Source organism: Mya arenaria, chromosome 17 (assembly GCF_026914265.1).
Source record: "Mya arenaria isolate MELC-2E11 chromosome 17, ASM2691426v1".
NCBI lineage: Eukaryota > Metazoa > Mollusca > Bivalvia > Myida > Myidae > Mya > Mya arenaria.
This window is the reverse complement of record NC_069138.1, coordinates 16870614-16889778: the sequence shown is the minus strand read 5'-3', so window position 1 is coordinate 16889778 and position 19165 is coordinate 16870614. Positions and strand designations below refer to the sequence as shown.

The following is a 19165-nucleotide window of genomic DNA, read 5'->3' as shown; positions in this document are numbered from 1 at the left end:
GTTTTATTTTCAGTTTTCAATACAGTTAAAACAAATCCATTCGAAGCATATGAAGAGCAATTAATTAATATTGGGTTCGAATATTCCAGCTTTATAATTTAAAAAATAAATAAATAATATATCTTAATAACTGTTTATATTTATATTAACGGGGTAACCTGGGAAATCTTGGATATACTCTTTGACCTAAATTATCGTAACTGTATTGGTAACTGTTTCATTTGATAGAACAGATCGTTGACCCTGTAGATAACATAACCAGACATAAAGTTTAGACGTCTCTACATGTCACTACTTTCACAACCGTATAACTTATACAATACAATAATACCGTAAAGTCATGGTCAACGGCGAAGTATACCATAGTATATGAGTTCATATATATGAAGTAATAAAATTAATCACTATCATAGTTGTTATAGGTAATTGGTCGTGGCAGGAAAGCATATCATGGTGGAAATTAAGTACATATAAATGTTATATTTACTTTAAACAGCACGGACATATAAACCATGTATACGGTTGTAAATGTCCATGTTAGCATTCTGAATGTTTTTGGTGAATGAATATGGTTTTGTCGGATGACGAAATCCATGTTATAAACCCTTGTTTCATTTTCTTAGGAGAAATGCGACTATATTTTTTCTGTTTCAATCATTTGGCCGTTAACTTAATTTTAAGGAAATTATGGTTGATATATACTCGAAACACTAGAAATTACATGTTTCCCATCTGATGTCTGGGAGTAGAATTCTGCGTGTTTACATTAAAATGAATAGGTTAATGAATTAGTAGTGTATAACCTACACGAAATATGCAGTGATAACAGCCCGCTAGTACGATATGTCCTACACATTGTTTATCATTATTATAAACGTTAAGTGAAGTTTATAACCGTATTAAAAATGGCGTCTAATGGAAGCCTGAGTTTTGAGAATGAATTGTTTTCCAAGTTTGCGTTTTATGCTGCGATAGTTTTACTGAAGACATTAGTTATGAGTGTATGGACTGCACGACACAGGATCCCGAGGAGAGTAAGTGTGTTTTCTTTAAATATATGCAAGCAGCTTAAACTCTCTTGTTGTTTTCAAAACTAAAATCGTCGCATCAGTACTGCATGAATGTTTATGCTGTGCAAGTCTCAACGAAGTGTGTGCAAGTATTTCCTTTCCATTCTTTTCAAGTTTTGTAACTTTTCAAAACCGCATAATGGCATATATAAAGTGCATATCCAATACGTAATTTAATATTAAATGCGCAAGTTAAATGTGTATGTCTACTTGAATACAGATATGCGTTATAGCTCTACAGTGAGATAGTGTATTGTTAAATCCGCCGATCGACTGCTAGAGTGCAATATTTTCACATAATGCGCGTTATGGTAACCTCTGCAACATTTGTACATTCAAACATACACTTAAGTCAAAGGTCTGAAAGAAAAAAAAACCCAGCAAAACAGAATCGTGTGGCTAAATCTAGGGACTAGAGGGCAGTTACCATACGGTAAACTATTTCTCATTTCACGAATTTGTATTAAAGCTGCACTCTCACTGGTTGAACGTTTTGACAACTTTTTTTTTAATTTTTTGTCTTGGAACGAGCCGATTTTTGCGAAAATGCATGGAAACCAGTTATATAAGAATGCTGAGAAAATAAGATCGCATATTTTTATATTCAAGTTCAAAAATTGATGTTTTATGTATTTTTCTTAAACATTTAGTAACGGTTTAAGCCATTAAACATTAATTTTCGAACGGAAATATGAAAATCTGCGATCTGATCTTTTGTCTGCAATCTTTTATCATTGGTTTGCAGATATCTACGCATACATTTGCTCTTTCCAAGAAAAAACAGTTGTAAAAAGGTATTTCTTTGAGAGTGCAGCTTTAAAAGTGTATATTGTGTCGGTAAAGTTAAAACAGTACACAAATGTCGACGTTTATTTGTGTAGGGTACGTCTTGACTGTTCTCAAATATAAACTTCATTAATGCCTTTTCAAATAACATGACCTACATTGATACCTTCAGATATTGTTATCTGACAGATGAGATGGGTTTAAGAACGAATCAGCCTTCAATACTTTATGTATGAAAACAAATTTCTTTTTGCAATAAATCTGAGTAAAAATTCAATGTACAGTTTCACAGGTAATATCCAAATGTCCAATAAGAATCTTTAAGTATCTGTTGCGTTTGGCTAGCAGTTCGCCATTTAAAAAATGCCGACAAGACCAGAATACATGTTTTAGTAGTTCACGAGTCAATGTACTTTATATTATTTTGTTGTGTTGCAAAATTATACGTTGTATGTAACCTCCGTCACTTTGTTTTGAAAAAGCCGATACCTTTAATATACAGGGGTGATTTAGAATAACTTGTGGGTAATAAAGATGTTTTAATTACGTTGATGATTTGTTAGCAGTTCGCAAAAAGTGTTTAACAATAGATAGTTCGATTTTTAATATGAAAACCGCTCAGACGAACGTTTCATTTATTCTGTTGTAGTTTATCAGTTCAGTTAACACCAAATTATTACAAGGAAAAAGTTGATGCATAGCATCAAGTCGGCGCAATGAAATAAGAAGAAAACCGTGCATGCAGATAACCAAAAAATGGTTATTAATTAATGATATTTTTTTATGTTGGTGCACATTTGCTCGAAGGACATCATGGCTAATAATATTGTTACAAAAGTTTAAGCCCGGAATTATAGATATTTTTTTCTTTTTCCCAAGCTAATCCTCCGGTTAAAACTAAATTATAACAAAAATATACATACGTTTCTTCGGAAGAGATAGAGTCAATGGTCTACTACATAGATTTCAATAGCATGAAATTCACCTTTTATTTGTACCGGCATGTTATGTGAATTCCTTGCTTTATATTTTGTATAAGTTTTTGTAACACATTTCACTCATATGAATATATAAAACGGGGATAAAAAATACTACACATCAAGAGGTTATTTTCTGAGTTCATTCATTCGAATGCGATTTCAAAACAAACAATTAAGCTTAAGGTTATTTTTTCAAAACTCGGCATTTTTGCTGTCACCAAGTGAGATTACTGCGTAGGAGGTTAACAAACATAAAGGATATTGTAATAGTACCGTGTAACCTTCATCGTTTTGGGCGGAAGTTGATATCAATCGGAACACCTCGGCCTGTATCTATATCGGAGATGGCCGAGTTATTATGATTGAGTTGGTATTTAAAATCAAAATTTTCAAAATGATAAGCAGGGCTATTATAATTTAAGGTTTCATGATCAATTAAAGTGTACAGTTTTATAAAACATACTAAACTTCATATTGTATCATGCAACGTGGAAACTTTCAGGTGTTTCCAGCGCCAACGGTAATTGTATGTATTTCAGGTGTTTCCAGCACCGACACGGTAATTGTATGTATTTCAGGTGTTTCCAGCACCGACACGGTAATTGTATGTATTCCAGGTGTTTCCAGCGCCAACGGTAATTGTATGCATTTCAGGTGTTTCCAGTGCCAACACGGTAATTGTATGTATTTCAGGTGTTTCCAGCGCCAACACGGTAATTGTATGCATATCAGGTGTTTCCAGCGCCAACACGAAAATTGTTTATGTTTCAGGTGTTTCCAGTGCCAACGGTAATTGTATGTATTTCAGGTGTTTCCAGCGCCAACACGGAAATTGTTTATGTTTCAGGTGTTTCCAGCACCAACACGGTAATTGTATGTATTTCAGGTAATACCAGCACCGACACGGTAATTGTATGTGTTTCAGGTAATTCCAGCGCCAACGGTAATTGTATGTATTTCAGGTGTTTCCAGCGCCAACACGGTAATTGTATGTATTTCAGGTAATTCCAGCACCATCACGGTAATTATATGTATTTCAGGTGTTTCCAGCACCAGAGGATTACACCTTTTTCAATGCAAAATCGCCAACAGCAACGATAGCATTCGACGCTCAAGTTGAACGAATAAGAAGGTATACTGTTGTCGAAACAACTGGGTGTGGAGGTGGTCACACCAGGTCTGCAAATTTTGCTGTCTAAATCCTTCTCCTGGAACTGTGAAATTTGTCATAACCCAAGAGATCGAGGGTCTCCTGGCATCCAAACAACGGCCGGTTTGGAAACTTTATTTTCTGGATCCCTGTCTTACGGAAATCACCCCATGTTATGAGTCCTTCATATGCTAGCCGGTGTAGTCCAAATAATTGTACGCTGACTGATTTTTTTTTATGGCAAATCCTTCGAAGAATCCCGTATAACACGTCTATTATTTTAGACTACCCACGGTAGGGCAAAACATTGATAGATGCATTTCAAACGATTCATTTTAAATATATGTCTTTTGATACCATTAAGGCGTAAAATGACAAGTGGTACTATTCAATATGCATTGTTAAAAAAGGATAACACATTTAAAATATGCGAAATAATTTATGCTTCAAAACGTGTTTTACTATCGTTCCAGGTGCCATTTGAATGACATCGAAAACGTTATCCCCTTTATTCTGATTGGTTTATTTTATGTCCTCACTGGCCCGGATGTAAACACTGCAGTCCTGCTCTTCCGAGTATTTGCCGGTGCCCGGATACTACACACACTAGTCTACCTCAATGGCATTGGACAGCCGTTCCGGGCTATTATTTGGTCTGCTGGATATGGTGTGTGTATCTTTATGACGATAGTCGTGATAAAGGCTGGATCGTACTAACAGATTGATATGAATTCGACTTTGCATTGGACTTTAGTTGGGGTACATCGCTGAATCCGACCCACAATTAGCTACTTCCATGATAGCTTATTGAACCATAATGTAACATTTCGAAACCTGGTGACATTATGCTATTTTGGGTATCATTTAAGAGTGCTGCTCGATGAACGTTAATAATATGTTAATTAAATGATCAAAACTTCTTTAAACTTAAAGTTTGTGTTCCCTCTTTATTTCAGCTAGAATCTGATGTAAAATGATTTTTAGCAATGTTTCAATGTATAAAAAGTTTGATTGTTATATGATTTTCTGTCTATGTTTCACATTTTCTTTTTCTTCACATAAACTCCTCTCAAATTATGTAAACATAATATGATGTTGCCAGGCATCCGACAATCACATGGCTGTACCACGTTTACCTTCATTAGATATACATGCGTGAATAATGCAAAACACACGGACACATTTCAACATTTATTGTGTTCTGTTTTCATTTTGTATATAGGTATAATTGGTATAGTTTTTATTTATTAAATACCAACGTAGATGTACACAGATGTTTTGGATTTATCTAAAAGGAATTAAAATTGAAAGCTAATTTCAAAGACAAATATGAGAATACGCGGACAAAAAACAACAAATTGAAAACCTGCAATTCTCTGTTATTAGACGTATTTACCGTGACGCAAACCATTATAGTATATCGCTCGTCTTTTGGTTTATACGTATGAAGTGAACTAACTATTAAGTGACATGAATATATTATTAATGCAATATTCAGCTATAACATATAGCAGTGTAAATGCTGCAAATGACACTTTTAAATAACTAAATGCCGACAAAAATCCTGCATGATATTGCCATCTCAAATGCAATGGAAACATGCATGCTTTATTCCTCTAAACGAAGCAAGAGCTCAAGCGACCACAACCGCTCGTCTGGTTTATACTTATTAATATGCTCGACTGTGATAACAGCTTTAAGCTCATAAATGAATAGCTCTTGGGCGGGCATAAAGCAATAGTTTGACCTTTTTTGTGGTGGCAAGAGAACTCTCCCCTGGTTGGGATCGAACCCAAGACCTCTGGGATGAGAGGCGGACAACTTTTCTACTAAACAACACTAACAACTATATCGTTATAAGGACGGACTTACACGATTAAAAGAAACAACAAATGATGCAAGATAATCAACAGAGGTATGTCGCATATGAACGTGATTAACGTAAAATGTTTGAAGGCAGTGACATTTGTTGAACACAAAAAATCAAGAACACAAGGCAAAACTTAAAGCATTCATTGTATACTGCCAAGAAAATAAATATTCTACTCAACGTTGTCTAAGTCTCGCTAAAAACTATTCCTTACAAATCCCGATATAGAATATGTTGACGAAATCGACTAGCGATATCCATACAACGCTTACAAGTCAATCTCAACTGAACTGTTGCAGAATTACAGGGGTTTTACCCAAAATCCTGTCCATAATACCAAGGGCCGTACATCAAGTATGACTAACTCAATGTTCAGTAAGAAACGTTTACCAAAAAATCACTTACTTGATAAAACCAAAGGCCATACCTCAAGTATGACTAACTTAATGTTCAGTTAAGAAACGTTTACCAAAAATTCACTCACTTGATAATTAACCAAGGGCAGTACCTCAAGCTCGACTGGCTTATCAGTTACGAAACTGCGACACTTTATTTGCCAGACTTACGATAATAACAATCTAATTGCTGTTTTTTTCTTTCGTTCTAGGAGATGTTTTAGCCTTTTGTCATATTTTGAGGAAATTTCACTTGATACTAACATTTGAAAAAAACTTTTTTGATTAACAATACATGTCTTACTGTTGTTGAGAACGTAAAGTCTAGTAGGTAATATTTCCTCTCATATATATATGTAATATAAACAGCTATATATTCGTAAACAAACATAATAGCATGTGATCCTTAGCAAGTTTTGAGTAAACTACCATACCATATAAGAGGAACATTGCACCTTAAATAAACAGAAAGGAATGATTAAAATATTTTAATGACATTATGTAACGCTAATGTTGGTGTTTCACTTTCCCACAATATGATAAATAGTCCAGGAACAAATACACTATACACATGAGACACCCACCCACGCACACACACACACGAGGACCAACGCACGCACGCACGCAGGCACGAACACACGCACACACACACTCACATACACGAGGACGAAAGCACGCACGCACGCACGCACGCACGCACGCAGCACGCACGCACGCACGCACGCACGCACGCACGCACACACACACACACACAAACAACACAAAAATGTGAACTTTGTAAATGGCAATTTAATAAAAACAACTCGTTACCAACAAAATAAAGGCGTGTCAATGAATTGTACAACATGTATGTTGCCCCGCGAAGCGACCGCCAACACTCGTCTAGTCTCGTTTTTTCCACAGTCAACCAAGGGGTCTTATTAACGCCATAGTTATGCAGCTTGCTATGCATACATGTGCTAATTGTCTCCGAAAATATTTGTACCAAGTTATATTTGAATATCTTAAACGGTGTTTCATTTGTTGCACAACGGCAACGCCGACGACTACAACACCCAGGCCATGACAACATTTCGACCTACAAAAACAAGAAAAATGGAATGTACATTTGTGTAAATTACTAAATGTAAGTGAAATATGTAAATGCAACGATTCAACACAGAAGACATATGGCGACAAATGTACCGTGGTTGTCATGGCATATCAAGCGGCTCAAAAGTGTACTATCAATATAAGAAAGATACAAAATACGTTTACAGCTGTAAATTTGTTGCGACAGACGTATTTTCTAGTTACAACTGTGCATAAAAGGATAGATATATTTTTTTTATAAAACAATATCTATCAATATCAGCTATGCACAACTGCAGCCACTGTTGTTGTTATAGTGTGACCGTTGAGCAACATTGCCATAGATATACACTCTCCTGGATTACAGCCCCGGAACTCAGTGTAATACCGGCCAGGGTTTCCGACGATACAATCATTATACAAATGACCTGAAATACGCAGTGGTGGAGCGCTCATGCAAACACTGCGGCGATGACGATCATGCAGATCATACAAACAACAGCTGCAATGTTTGATACAATTTTCCATCTTCTTTTCTCTGTGATGTCAACCATGTCTATTCGTTGTATCTGAAGATGAATACAATTTCCTAGGTAAATAATTCTGTACAAATTAATAGACTTACTGTATTCTAACGAAAAACAAATGTATATGAACATGTATGATGTGTCACAAAATGTCTTAACGTGTAGGTACATGTATGAAATAACTTACATTTGGCTGCGAAATAAGACCTCGTTTTGTAAATGTAAATTGATGGAAGGTTAAAAATAGTGTTTTAAAAATACCTTTCTTGTGTTTATATGTGTCTGATCGACATTTTCTAAACCACAAATCCAGTTGAAAAAGAATCGGAACCAACCCTTCCGACCTGTAAAGAGATGAACATAATTTGAAACACCAAGCCATGATTAAAGCCATCTGGTTGAACTTTTGTTTTCTGTCTCAGATCTCTTTTCTGCAACAAACACGGGTTATAATTTTCATTATTTTTCTTAGCGTATACCTACAAGGTACCTTCCATTTGGCTCAATAAGAGGTACCGACGGGGCTGCCTTCCATTCGGCTCAATCAGAGGTACTAACGGGGCTGCCTTCCATTAGGCTCAATCAGAGGTACTAACGGGGCTGCCTTCCATTAGGCTCAATCAGAGGTACTAACGGGGCTGCCTTCCATTCGGCTCAATCAGAGGTACTAACGGGGCTGCCTTCCATTTGACTCAATCAGAGGTACTAACGGGGCTGCCTTCCATTTGACTCAATCAGAGGTACCGACGGGGCTGCCTTCCATTCGGCTCAATAAGAGGTACCGACTGGGCTGCCTTCCATTCGGCTCAATCAGAGGTACCTACGGGGCTGCCTTCCATTCGGCTCAATCAGAGGTACCTACGGGGCTGCCTTCCATTCGGCTCAGTAAGAGGTACCGACGGGGCTGCCTTCCATTGGGCTCAATCAGAGGTACTAACGGGGCTGCCTTCCATTTGGCTCAATAAGAGGTACCGACGGGGCTGCCTTCCCTTTGGCTCAATAAGAGGTACCGACTGGGCTGCCTTCCATTCGGCTCAATCAGAGGTACTAACGGGGCTACCTTCCCTTCGGCTCAATAAGAGGTAGGGACGGGGCTGCCTTCCATTCGGCTCAATAAGAGGTACCTACGGGGCTGCCTTCCTTTCGGCTCAATCAGAGGTACTTACGGGGCTGCCTTCCATTCGGCTCAATAAGAGGTACCGAAGGGATTACCTTCCATTTGGCCCAATAAGAGATGCTAGGTGTAACCTTTCTTCGGCGTACATTAAAAGTAGTAAGGTTATTTAATAAATCACAAACTAACAGCATGATGAACTATGTTGTTAAATGTAGTTATGATTTATACACTTACCATGGTAGGGACTATGATCAGAATCTTTCACAATGACCTCTATGTCTTCAACATTGTTTTCAACGTTATCTTTTTCTGTTTTCTCTTTTTCTGCAAAAAAATAAATATTTTTGTACGAGCAACTTCAAATTTAAATATGAAGACCGTTTATGTACGAACTTGAGGAAATACCTATAACATGTTTGGGATATTATTAACGTAACAAAGATGAAAACAACGGATTTCGTAACAGTCTGAAGTAGTACATCTTATGAAAAATCCCGCGTTTAAACAATATCGTCACTTTAAGGGTTTGTTTTAAGATATGAGGTGAGTAAGATACATGTCTGTTAAGGAGACAAGACAGCGAATATGACGACCACAAAAAATAATGAATAGTATACAGAACGCAAGTTTATTTCCACACTTAACGCCACGTAGAAAGTAAACAATGATAGCCTCGCACAAGTTATTTTGATTATTATACAGTTTAAAACACGGAGAAGGAGTTAAGTTTGAACTACGTATCTCAACATCATTTTCGAAATAAAAGTTGAAAGTGGAAACATGGTTTCAGTGAGATACCTGGAGGGTTTAATTCTTCTAACTCTTTCTCAATGACGCTTGAAGACATCTCGCTGGCTGATGGTACAGAGTCTGACTGCCATGTGTCGATTTCCACCCGCTTTCGCTTGCTGTGTCGCGTCCAGAATGTCAGTCGCTCAAGCTGTGCGGTAAACACATATGTATCTATCAAAATGGCGGTAATAAAGGGGGTCATAGTTGCAAGTTATTTGACATTGCATTAGAAAATACATACACGATAGTTCTTGAAGAAGCAGAACTTGATCACTAAAACTGGTGATATATAAAATTAATATATGATGCTGACACTACATAAAACAGATACAAAGTTAAGACAACATTTGCTGTATAAACATTATGGAAAAATAATTACGAACAATACAAAGAAAGAAAAAAAAAACAGACTGTGAACGTCTACGAAAGCACGCTCAAGCTCAATTTGTATGCTGTGTACTTTAAAATGGTTACATGTAGTATATAATCTGCATAATCCAAAGAAAGTTGTCTCGGCAAACAGTCTCCAAAGGACACGCGTACATAAAACCGTCACGAAAGTGTTTGGTTAATATCAGATCAATGACAAATATGCAGCCGACATTAACAATGTTTGTCAGTTGAGAGTGTTTTCATTTATTATGTTAAATGACTTCAGAGACCATTCAAAGTTAAGTGCTTTCGAAGTGTGTAGACGCAACTAAAAAATTGCATTAGACTCAACTAAATTATTGCATTACATGGAACTTCTCGAAAAGGCATTTTCTGCTTATCGTATGGAACCGTTTTGGGACCATCCCATTTTGCCGTATAACAATTTGCCTAAAAGTCGTTATCATAACAATTTGGTGTTCTCATTATAATGCATCAATATCTCGTACATTTGAGTTATTTCAAAGATTTTTCGACAAACTTACAAAAAACAACATTGGTAACATGAATCCACTTAGCCCTTCCGTAGTTCTTATATTTGAAACAAGCGCAATAGATGCTTTTTTATTGCAAATCAATATAACCCCTCAATTCAATATCCTACTTTCTTATTATTCATGAACTTATTAAAAGCCTTTAAAGCTGCCGTGACTCTCACAGATATACCATTTTAACAACTTTTTTTTATTTTTTTGTCTTGGAAAGGGCAAACTTTTAAGGTATCTCAAGCCAATGATATAAGATTGCTGACAAAAAACAACAGATCGTAGATTTTCATATTTCCGTGCGAAAATTAATGTTTTATAGCTTAAACCGTTACTAACGGTGTAAGAAAAATGCATAAAACATCAATTTTTGAACTTAAATATAAACATCTGCGATCTAATTTTTTGTCAGCAGTCCTAAATAACTGGTTTCCATGGATTTCTGCAAAAACTGGCTCTTTCCAAGACAAAAAGATAAAAAAAAGTTGTCAGAACGTTCAATCTGTGAGAGTGCAGCTTTTAGTGTTTCATACCGAAATACAGCTCTTGCACAGAAGTACGTTTACGAAGCAAAGGAGTCGATTGTTCAGAACCTTGTTAAATCTTTCAAAAGTTGCTCATTTTATCGTTGTTAACTTTCAAATCTGTATTGCTCTGCAACTTTTATTGACACATTTGTGATATGTAGAATTTCTAAGGACCAAGACAACTGATTAAGCTATATTTGTTTAATTCAAATATATATTTATATCATAAAATATTTCATCTTTTAAAGCTAACAACTATGCTGGTATAACATTAAAACATTAGAACTTTAAGTTCTCAACAATCGACCCAAGTTTATATTATACACATACAACGGTCGTATGATTTCACTTACGCATCTTTTGTCAATAGGTTTTGTTAACATAGACACCACTGCCGCCACGAGTGCTGTGACTACAAAGAGGAATACGGAGAAGTAGAGGTAGTGGAAGTTGCGGATGATCCCTGGACGTGTGTCCTCCTCACCACACGCTGGCGCCCTGAACGAGTACTCGCCTATAAACCTCAATACCCCCAGCAGCATACCGAACACGAGACCGAAGAACGCACCCTGCAAGTAGATCGGAGTGACGTCCATTTTGATGACTGTTTATACTAAAAAAAATTTAGGTTATAATTTAAGGTCATACATCCATCATTAATGCTGGTAAAGTTTAGTTTTAAAGTTTAAAATGTTAAGTTTGTATGCTTTTGAAGTTTTCACAGGGAGCTTTTTTGATATTGACATTATTTTATTCAAGAAACAAATCAATAAAATTTCTACGAAATCCTCCCCTCTTTAACACAAAAAGAGAAGCGTCGTTATGGTGTTTATTCAAAAATGTAATCCATGTAAAAATGATATAATGGTTAATCCTTATAAAAGTTTAGAGTAATAGTTTTTAAAACGTCGAAACTTAAAGCCAATTTAAGTAGCACAAATCCTCAACCCAGGAACATCAATATTGGGAAATAGTTCTGTCAATGATTTGGATACAAGTGTGAGATGGAGTAGAATACTATAACGAAGATACCGCTTAAAGGCGCAAGGATTACGGCCTGTCACCCATCAAAGTTTTCAGGACAGACAGTGTTAAAAGACAACACATATTAAGCAATTATCAGAATATCGTCACTGACAGATCATGGGGTAAGCTTCTTGGAATGGTCAGTAAAACCCCAGTAAGAGCACACAGGTGGGTTAAACCGGTATGCGAGTTCCCTACTCGATATATCCATTTTTAACCCCTAAGGACTGAACTTAACCTACCGGTTCGTTTAATCTTGGCCAGAACACAGCCAGCAGGAATATTGCGCATATTGGTGGTTGCAAGAAGCTGGACACTTCTTGGATGTAAACATAGAGCTGGGTACTGGCAAGTCGCAAAACCGGGATCCAAATGATACTGATGACCACCAATACCACCACAAATAATCTGCAAGTAAAGGCAAATCTAGTGTGTGATAACCTAGATCAAAGTAGGTCGTGCAGTGATTAGCATGCACACATATATTAACGGCTTCATATAGAACGCTAAATCCACATTAACTATTTTATAAGCTCTTCTAATAAATATACTACTAGAACCGTCCGCCTTGTAAAAATGATGAGAGGGTTTATGTCCGCCTTACAAAATTGATTTTTTTTTGGGGGGGTGGGGGGATATGTCCACCTATACAAAAATGAGCGGGAGGGATTTTGTCCGGGGGGATTTTGTCCGGGGGGATTTGGCCTCCTCTCTTAGAACTATTCCGTTAAACTAAACAAAGCTCCAAATAATGATATCATCATTTGAATTGGAGATATCACTTAATCATTTGGAGAGCTCTACAATTCAAATTATTAATATACAATAATTCAAATTAAGATCTCCACAAGAGCTCTACAACTGAACTAGAGCTATCTCCAAATCCACTCCATTCTAAATCAAATCATTATTATGATACTGTTGTTTCGAAAATTAGCCATATTTATGTTCTCAACAATTGAATAAAAGAGCTTATCATGAAGAGTTTTCTACTTATTTGAAGAGGTATCTACTTCTTTTTGAAGAGCTCTTCAAATATTTGAGTTTATGTAGATTCATTGCTCTAGATTATATAGCTTCAAACTCATAAAATTAAATAAAACATTAAAATCATCTACAGATGAAGATTTATTTCACATTGGGGGTCGATTGTTCAGAACTGTGTTAAAGGTAACAACGTTGTTAACGTCATCATTGTTTACTTTCAAATCGTTACTTATCTGAAAGTTTAAGGTATACTTTTCAGATCTGCAGTATTTCTGTATAAGCACACCATCAAATAATTTACGTTTAAAAGTTAACAGCGCTTAAGTTAACCACGTTGTTAGCTTTGACAATTCACGTTTAAGAGTTAGCAGCGCTTAAGTTAATCACGTTGTTAGCTTTGACAATTCACGTTTAAAAGTTAGCAGCGCTTAAGTTAATCACGTTGTTAGCTTTGACAATTCACGTTTTAAAGTTAGCAGCGCTTAAGTTAATCACGTTGTTAGCTTTGACAATTCACGTTTTAAAGTTAGCAGCGCTTAAGTTATTCACGTTGTTAGCTTTGACAATTCACGTTTTAAAGTTAGCAGCGCTTAAGTTAATCACGTTGTTAGCTTTGACAATTCACGTTTTAAAGTTAGCAGCGCTTAAGTTAATCACGTTGTTAGCTTTGACAATTCACGTTTTAAAGTTAGCAGCGCTTAAGTTAACCACGTTGTTAGCTTTGACAAAGTTTTGAACACTCTGCCACATATAAGATTAGTCAAGTTCGAAAGTTTGACTTGAAATATCTTACCTTCCTACAATCATCAGCTCTAGTTCTGACGCCTTCTTTCGAAAGTGTGTCCAGATATCCATTGCGAATATTGTGGAGGAGGAGTTAAAGATTGACGTCAATGATGACATCAGAGCTGACATCATCACAGCGAGCATCATTCCACGAGCGCCTGTGTCAATGAAATATACGTCAAACATTACGTGTAACTGTCCGTCTCGATACGACACTAGTAAACACTGTAAGTAATATATTGATTGACAAGAGGTCATTTTCTGTGAAGAGTTGAAACAAAAAAGACATAATTGTATTATTTAAAAAATAATAGAGCCTGAAAATTGTTTTCAGGGGGACAATATAGGTTGATGGATTTATCATGCATTATTATGTTTACCTCTCTTGACTGTAATGGTCAAAACAAAAAAAGAGTATGATGTGTGTACAGATTTTTTTGCGCTTCTTTACTGGGGAATTTGTGGCCACGTAGCTGTATATTTTATAAAAGCAAATATTTTTGTTAAAATGTACAAAAATCTTTTTATTTTTTTATTAATCAATATATTTAAATGAGTTCAACATAATAATACACTAAAATATAAAAAATAGCAACTTTTATTGTGCCCCTTTAAGGTTGTTTAAGTTAGCTAACCTGGTGGCATGAGGTCAATGACTAGAGTGGGGTATGCAATGTACTAACCTGGTGGCATGAGGTCAATGACTAGAGTGGGGTATGCAATGTACTAACCTGGTGGCATGAGGTCAATGACTAGAGTGGGGTATGCAATGTACTAACCTGGTGGCATGAGGTCAATGACTAGAGTGGGGTATGCAATGTACTAACCTGGTGGCATGAGGTCAATGACTAGGGTCAGGTATGCAATGTACTAACCTGGTGGCATGAGGTCAATGACTAGAGTGGGGTATGCAATGTACTAACCTGGTGGCATGAGGTCAATGACTAGAGTGGGGTATGCAATGTACTAACCTGGTGGCATGAGGTCAATGACTAGGGTCGGGTATGCAATGTACTAACCTGGTGGCATGAGGTCAATGACTAGGGTCAGGTATGCAATGTACTAACCTGGTGGCATGAGGTCAATGACTAGGGTCAGGTATGCAATGTACTAACCTGGTGGCATGAGGTCAATGACTAGGGTCAGGTATGCAATGTACTAACCTGGTGGCATGAGGTCAATGACTAGAGTGAGGTATGCAATGTACTAACCTGGTGGCATGAGGTCAATGACTAGAGTGGGGTATGCAATGTACTAACCTGGTGGCATGAGGTCAATGACTAGAGTGGGGTATGCAATGTACTAACCTGGTGGCATGAGGTCAATGACTAGGGTCGGGTATGCAATGTTGGTGCAGCCTGATGGACTACCGCAAACCTCCATGCAGACCTCTGGATCCGTACATCCAACAGTCTCTGAAATAAGTAGCTCATACCATATAGAGTGGAAGGAAGCTTCAGGTTGAATCATCGATGAAAAGTTGGCAATCCAAACATTAAACATGTAAAAAATTAAGATATCTTGCAGTGCCGATGACATTGCTTTTCAGACTTGTCAACACCATGATTCTTGAGTTTGAAAACATCAAAATGCATGATTGGACATTGTTCAAAGTCAGAATTAATGAAAAGGTCCATAACAGTTATGCAAAATATATGCGCTATTAGCTTATTCTAATTTCTTTTAGCTCGATTGTGACTAAAGCTAATAGAATCACTCTCGTCTCCGCTCCCTGGGTCGAAACCAGTACTGTTGCTTAATTTGGAAGGCCGTGAGAAAGTACCCCTGATCGAACCCACAACCTCTTGAGTGAGAGGCGGACACCTTTACCTCTAGACCACATGAACTATTTACCTGTGTAGAGGATTCTTGCAATCATCCCCGGGAGTACCAGCATGAAAAGTGGCAGTATTTTGATATAAGCACACAGGATGGTTCCTGCCTTAGCGTGGTCGTACGTCTTTCCTGCAAGCGCTCTTTGTACTATAACCTGTAATACGATGACATAGTATTTTGACGTCATAATTTTGTAAACATAAAATCAGAATTAAGTTGGTGACCAAATAACGTCCCAGGCGCCCCGACGGTCGCATTCCGCAGCTCCCTGAAGAACACAACTGGTCCCAACTCCCGCACTGGCGGGGTTGCTGAGATATCTCCGACAATAGCTATCCCATTTTAAGATATTTTGGCGCCATGTTTGAATGACGAATAAACCAATGCTTAACAATCTTAACGATATTCACAAGTGTTGGTACTTTTCTATCTTCACCACACTAAAAATTATTCTCTTACTTGAGAACAGTGCAAAAACAGAGCCATTTTACCGATTCAGATCAACATTTTGATTCAGTACTACATGCATATCATTGTCAAAATGGAGGTTACATTTGAAATCAAATCCAACATATACGTGTGAATTACAATGATTGAATCTGTTAGATGGAAACAGCTGTGATCAAAATGTAGCGACTACTTACCTGGTCGGAACACCAGTACCAAATGGAGTTGATGGTGATGCCGATCAGACCTGGCCATGGTATATCTCCGGTAACTGAAACAGTAGTAATGGGTAGGTAACATGTTATTGATGACTAAATATGCTATAAAAGGCTTAGACGTTGATAATAACCCTTTAGCTGTGGAACCAGTCTAGATGTCAACCATCGCAGGTCTCGCGGCATTTAGGCAAAAACCCCATCAACCGGTGGGGGTAAAACTCCCCCTTTGGATTCAAAATTGTGTTTTAGTCACACTTGGGGATGTGACAAGGTCAAGCCATAATGCAGCCATTATAGGGCGCGGGCAGACATTTATAACAACAACAACAACAACAACAACAACAACAAAAACAACAATGAAATAACCTTTTGTTCTTAAAGACTTGTCATAAAGACAGATCTTATTAAGCATTTATCAATAGTAACTGTTCCATAACTGTAATTACTGAAGCGCTCGTGTATGATTTAAATCACGAGGGAAATGGGTGTGGCAAACGTTGTGTACCATGTTGTAATGGACAACGTTCAATAACTCTCGTGCGTATAAGTGAATACCGTTGTAATTTATCCGCACGCTAGTTATTGAACGGTTAAGCTCCGCTTACTTGTTACAGTTCAGATATAGGACCTAATCGATATAAGTTTAGAAGCAAAGCAAACACCGCCCAACATGTTAAAACGTATGTGATTGATTGTTATACATTTTGTACTAACTTATTTAATCGTGGTCGTTCCGTTCTGGTATTGTTTTATTTCTCTTCAATTATATTCCTTTAAGAATTAAAATCATGTCCATATGTAAATATAGCACACACTATTTTTACTAATTTTAATTCTGACTGGGATTCGGTTTTGGAATTTTTATGATTTGCAACCGTGTAAATGTGAATATAGCCATTTACAAGATATTTTTGCTTTACAAAATATTTTCTTCAGTTGAATAGATTGCATTTTTCTCTCACCTGGATCTCTAAAGAGGTGCATGTAATCTTCTCTCGGCATACCACAAGTGTCATTGTTATATAGAGTGTAGTTTGAGATGGCTTTTGGGTATCTCTCTTTGATGCCTTGTAATCCTCCAACCTTTAGGAACGCTAAACAAAACGACGGACATTACAACAAAGAAGCACATTTCATAAAATTTGTTTACCATAATTTCTAACGAATTATGTTTGAACTTTAAACTTATTTATTTTACAACGATTGTGAAACAAGTTGTTCAGCATTATCATTAAGCATTAAGTTATCACTCTTGTTGGCACGTTTTACGCGAGAGTGTGGTCTTGAGTTGTGACGGAAACCGGACTACACTGAGGAAACCCACTTGTCCGGCTTGGTGACCACAAACCAAACTCACATGCGCCCAGGCCGGGAATCGAACCCGGATCGCCCAGGTAAGAAGCGAGTGCGCTAACCACGGCGTAAACGGGACAACATGAACTTTTTCAAGAAACCTAACATCGATTTCAGTTGTTCGCAAATGAAGCCAAATAAAACACACAAATGATCCACGTAAGGATTTTGATTAATAAGCTTGGTAAGTTCTATTTTTTAAATATTTTTTCAGACAACTGTGAACATTGGGAACTCCAATTTTCTATGTTTCAAGTTTATGGTGTCACTTACCCAGGATAGCCAGGGCTGTAGCTCCAAGGACCATGATGATTGTTTGAATAAAGTCTGTCCATATGACGGCCGTTAAACCACCTGGAAAAATAAGGTTTAATATTTTGTTCAAATACTTAACAAATGAATAGTAAAATTAATTCCCAATACATAGCATTTCATCTTTAAAGGCTCTAAAGAAGGCGCAATAGTATTATCAAATAAATGCATAAGAGATAGACCATATATTTATTTCAAATTTGTAATTAAGGCCTAGTATAAGTCCCCCCCCCCCCCCGTATGTATACAGTACACACAACCTCTGTACATTGTCTACTTGCATTGATCCCTCTTATCAGATCTCTGATCTGAGTATATTATAAAAATGGACCCTAAATGGTCCTGAGCCAATAAACATATACATGGGGAGGGGGGGGGGGTCGCTTATGGAAGGCTTAAACTAGGCCTTTAAGTGAAAACCAATTTCATACGGTTCACAATTGACTTCTGTTTCGAAAATTGAATTTTTTACATTGAACTATAACAGGAAAAAGACTGCATGTTTTTACCGAAAAACATATCCTTTATTAAGATAAAATCACGGAGCAAGCTATCCTTCTGCTATCGATACGTACCAGCAATTGTAAAAATGGCGGCCACAGCCAAGAGTAACACAATGGAGACATAGATGTTCCACTTGAGTGACTGCTCTATGAAGATTGCACCCGCATACAAGTCCGCCTAAACACAAACATATATCTTCCATCATATTGTATAACGCGATGATACAACGAGCAACAAACGTAACAGTTGAGCGAATATTTATAAGTTAAGATAAAACTATAACTTTAATGAAGCTTTAAATTTAATAAATTTTCAAAAAATGCATGCACGTGTATCAGGGGCCGTATACATAACTTTTTTAAGTGACCATTTTCATACATAAGCATTACAAAAAAAAAAAATGACTGATAAACCTTTAACTACTTACTAAATAATGCATTTATGAAAAATGATAATTACTAATAACAAGATTGTAAACGTGTACTTCATAACTG

General features: G+C 36.9%; 2 protein-coding genes across 2 annotated transcripts in view; one reads left to right on the top strand and one right to left on the bottom strand.

Annotated features, from left to right (window-relative positions):
• Positions 1 to 813: 813 nt before the first annotated feature.
• LOC128224798 (microsomal glutathione S-transferase 1-like) lies at positions 814 to 5003 on the top strand. Its single transcript, XM_052934850.1, has 3 exons — positions 814 to 1034; positions 3877 to 3968; positions 4460 to 5003. Exons 1-3 carry the CDS (start codon positions 906 to 908, stop codon positions 4701 to 4703), a joined length of 465 nt encoding a protein of 154 aa, XP_052790810.1. The 5' UTR covers positions 814 to 905; the 3' UTR covers positions 4704 to 5003.
• Positions 5004 to 5159: 156 nt separating this feature from the next.
• LOC128224797 (sodium/glucose cotransporter 4-like) overlaps positions 5160 to 19165 on the bottom strand; it is a 28466-nt gene continuing 14460 nt past the window's right edge. Inside the window, exons 7-19 of the mRNA XM_052934849.1 lie at positions 18743 to 18848; positions 18129 to 18209; positions 17465 to 17596; positions 16482 to 16555; positions 15856 to 15991; positions 15309 to 15416; positions 14009 to 14159; positions 12471 to 12636; positions 11556 to 11771; positions 9765 to 9906; positions 9201 to 9290; positions 8111 to 8193; positions 5160 to 7891 (exon numbers count right to left, since the gene is read on the bottom strand). Coding sequence (XP_052790809.1) covers positions 7775 to 7891; positions 8111 to 8193; positions 9201 to 9290; positions 9765 to 9906; positions 11556 to 11771; positions 12471 to 12636; positions 14009 to 14159; positions 15309 to 15416; positions 15856 to 15991; positions 16482 to 16555; positions 17465 to 17596; positions 18129 to 18209; positions 18743 to 18848 — 1602 coding nt within the window. The 3' untranslated portion in view covers positions 5160 to 7774. The remainder of the gene's footprint in view (positions 7892 to 8110; positions 8194 to 9200; positions 9291 to 9764; positions 9907 to 11555; positions 11772 to 12470; positions 12637 to 14008; positions 14160 to 15308; positions 15417 to 15855; positions 15992 to 16481; positions 16556 to 17464; positions 17597 to 18128; positions 18210 to 18742; positions 18849 to 19165) is intronic.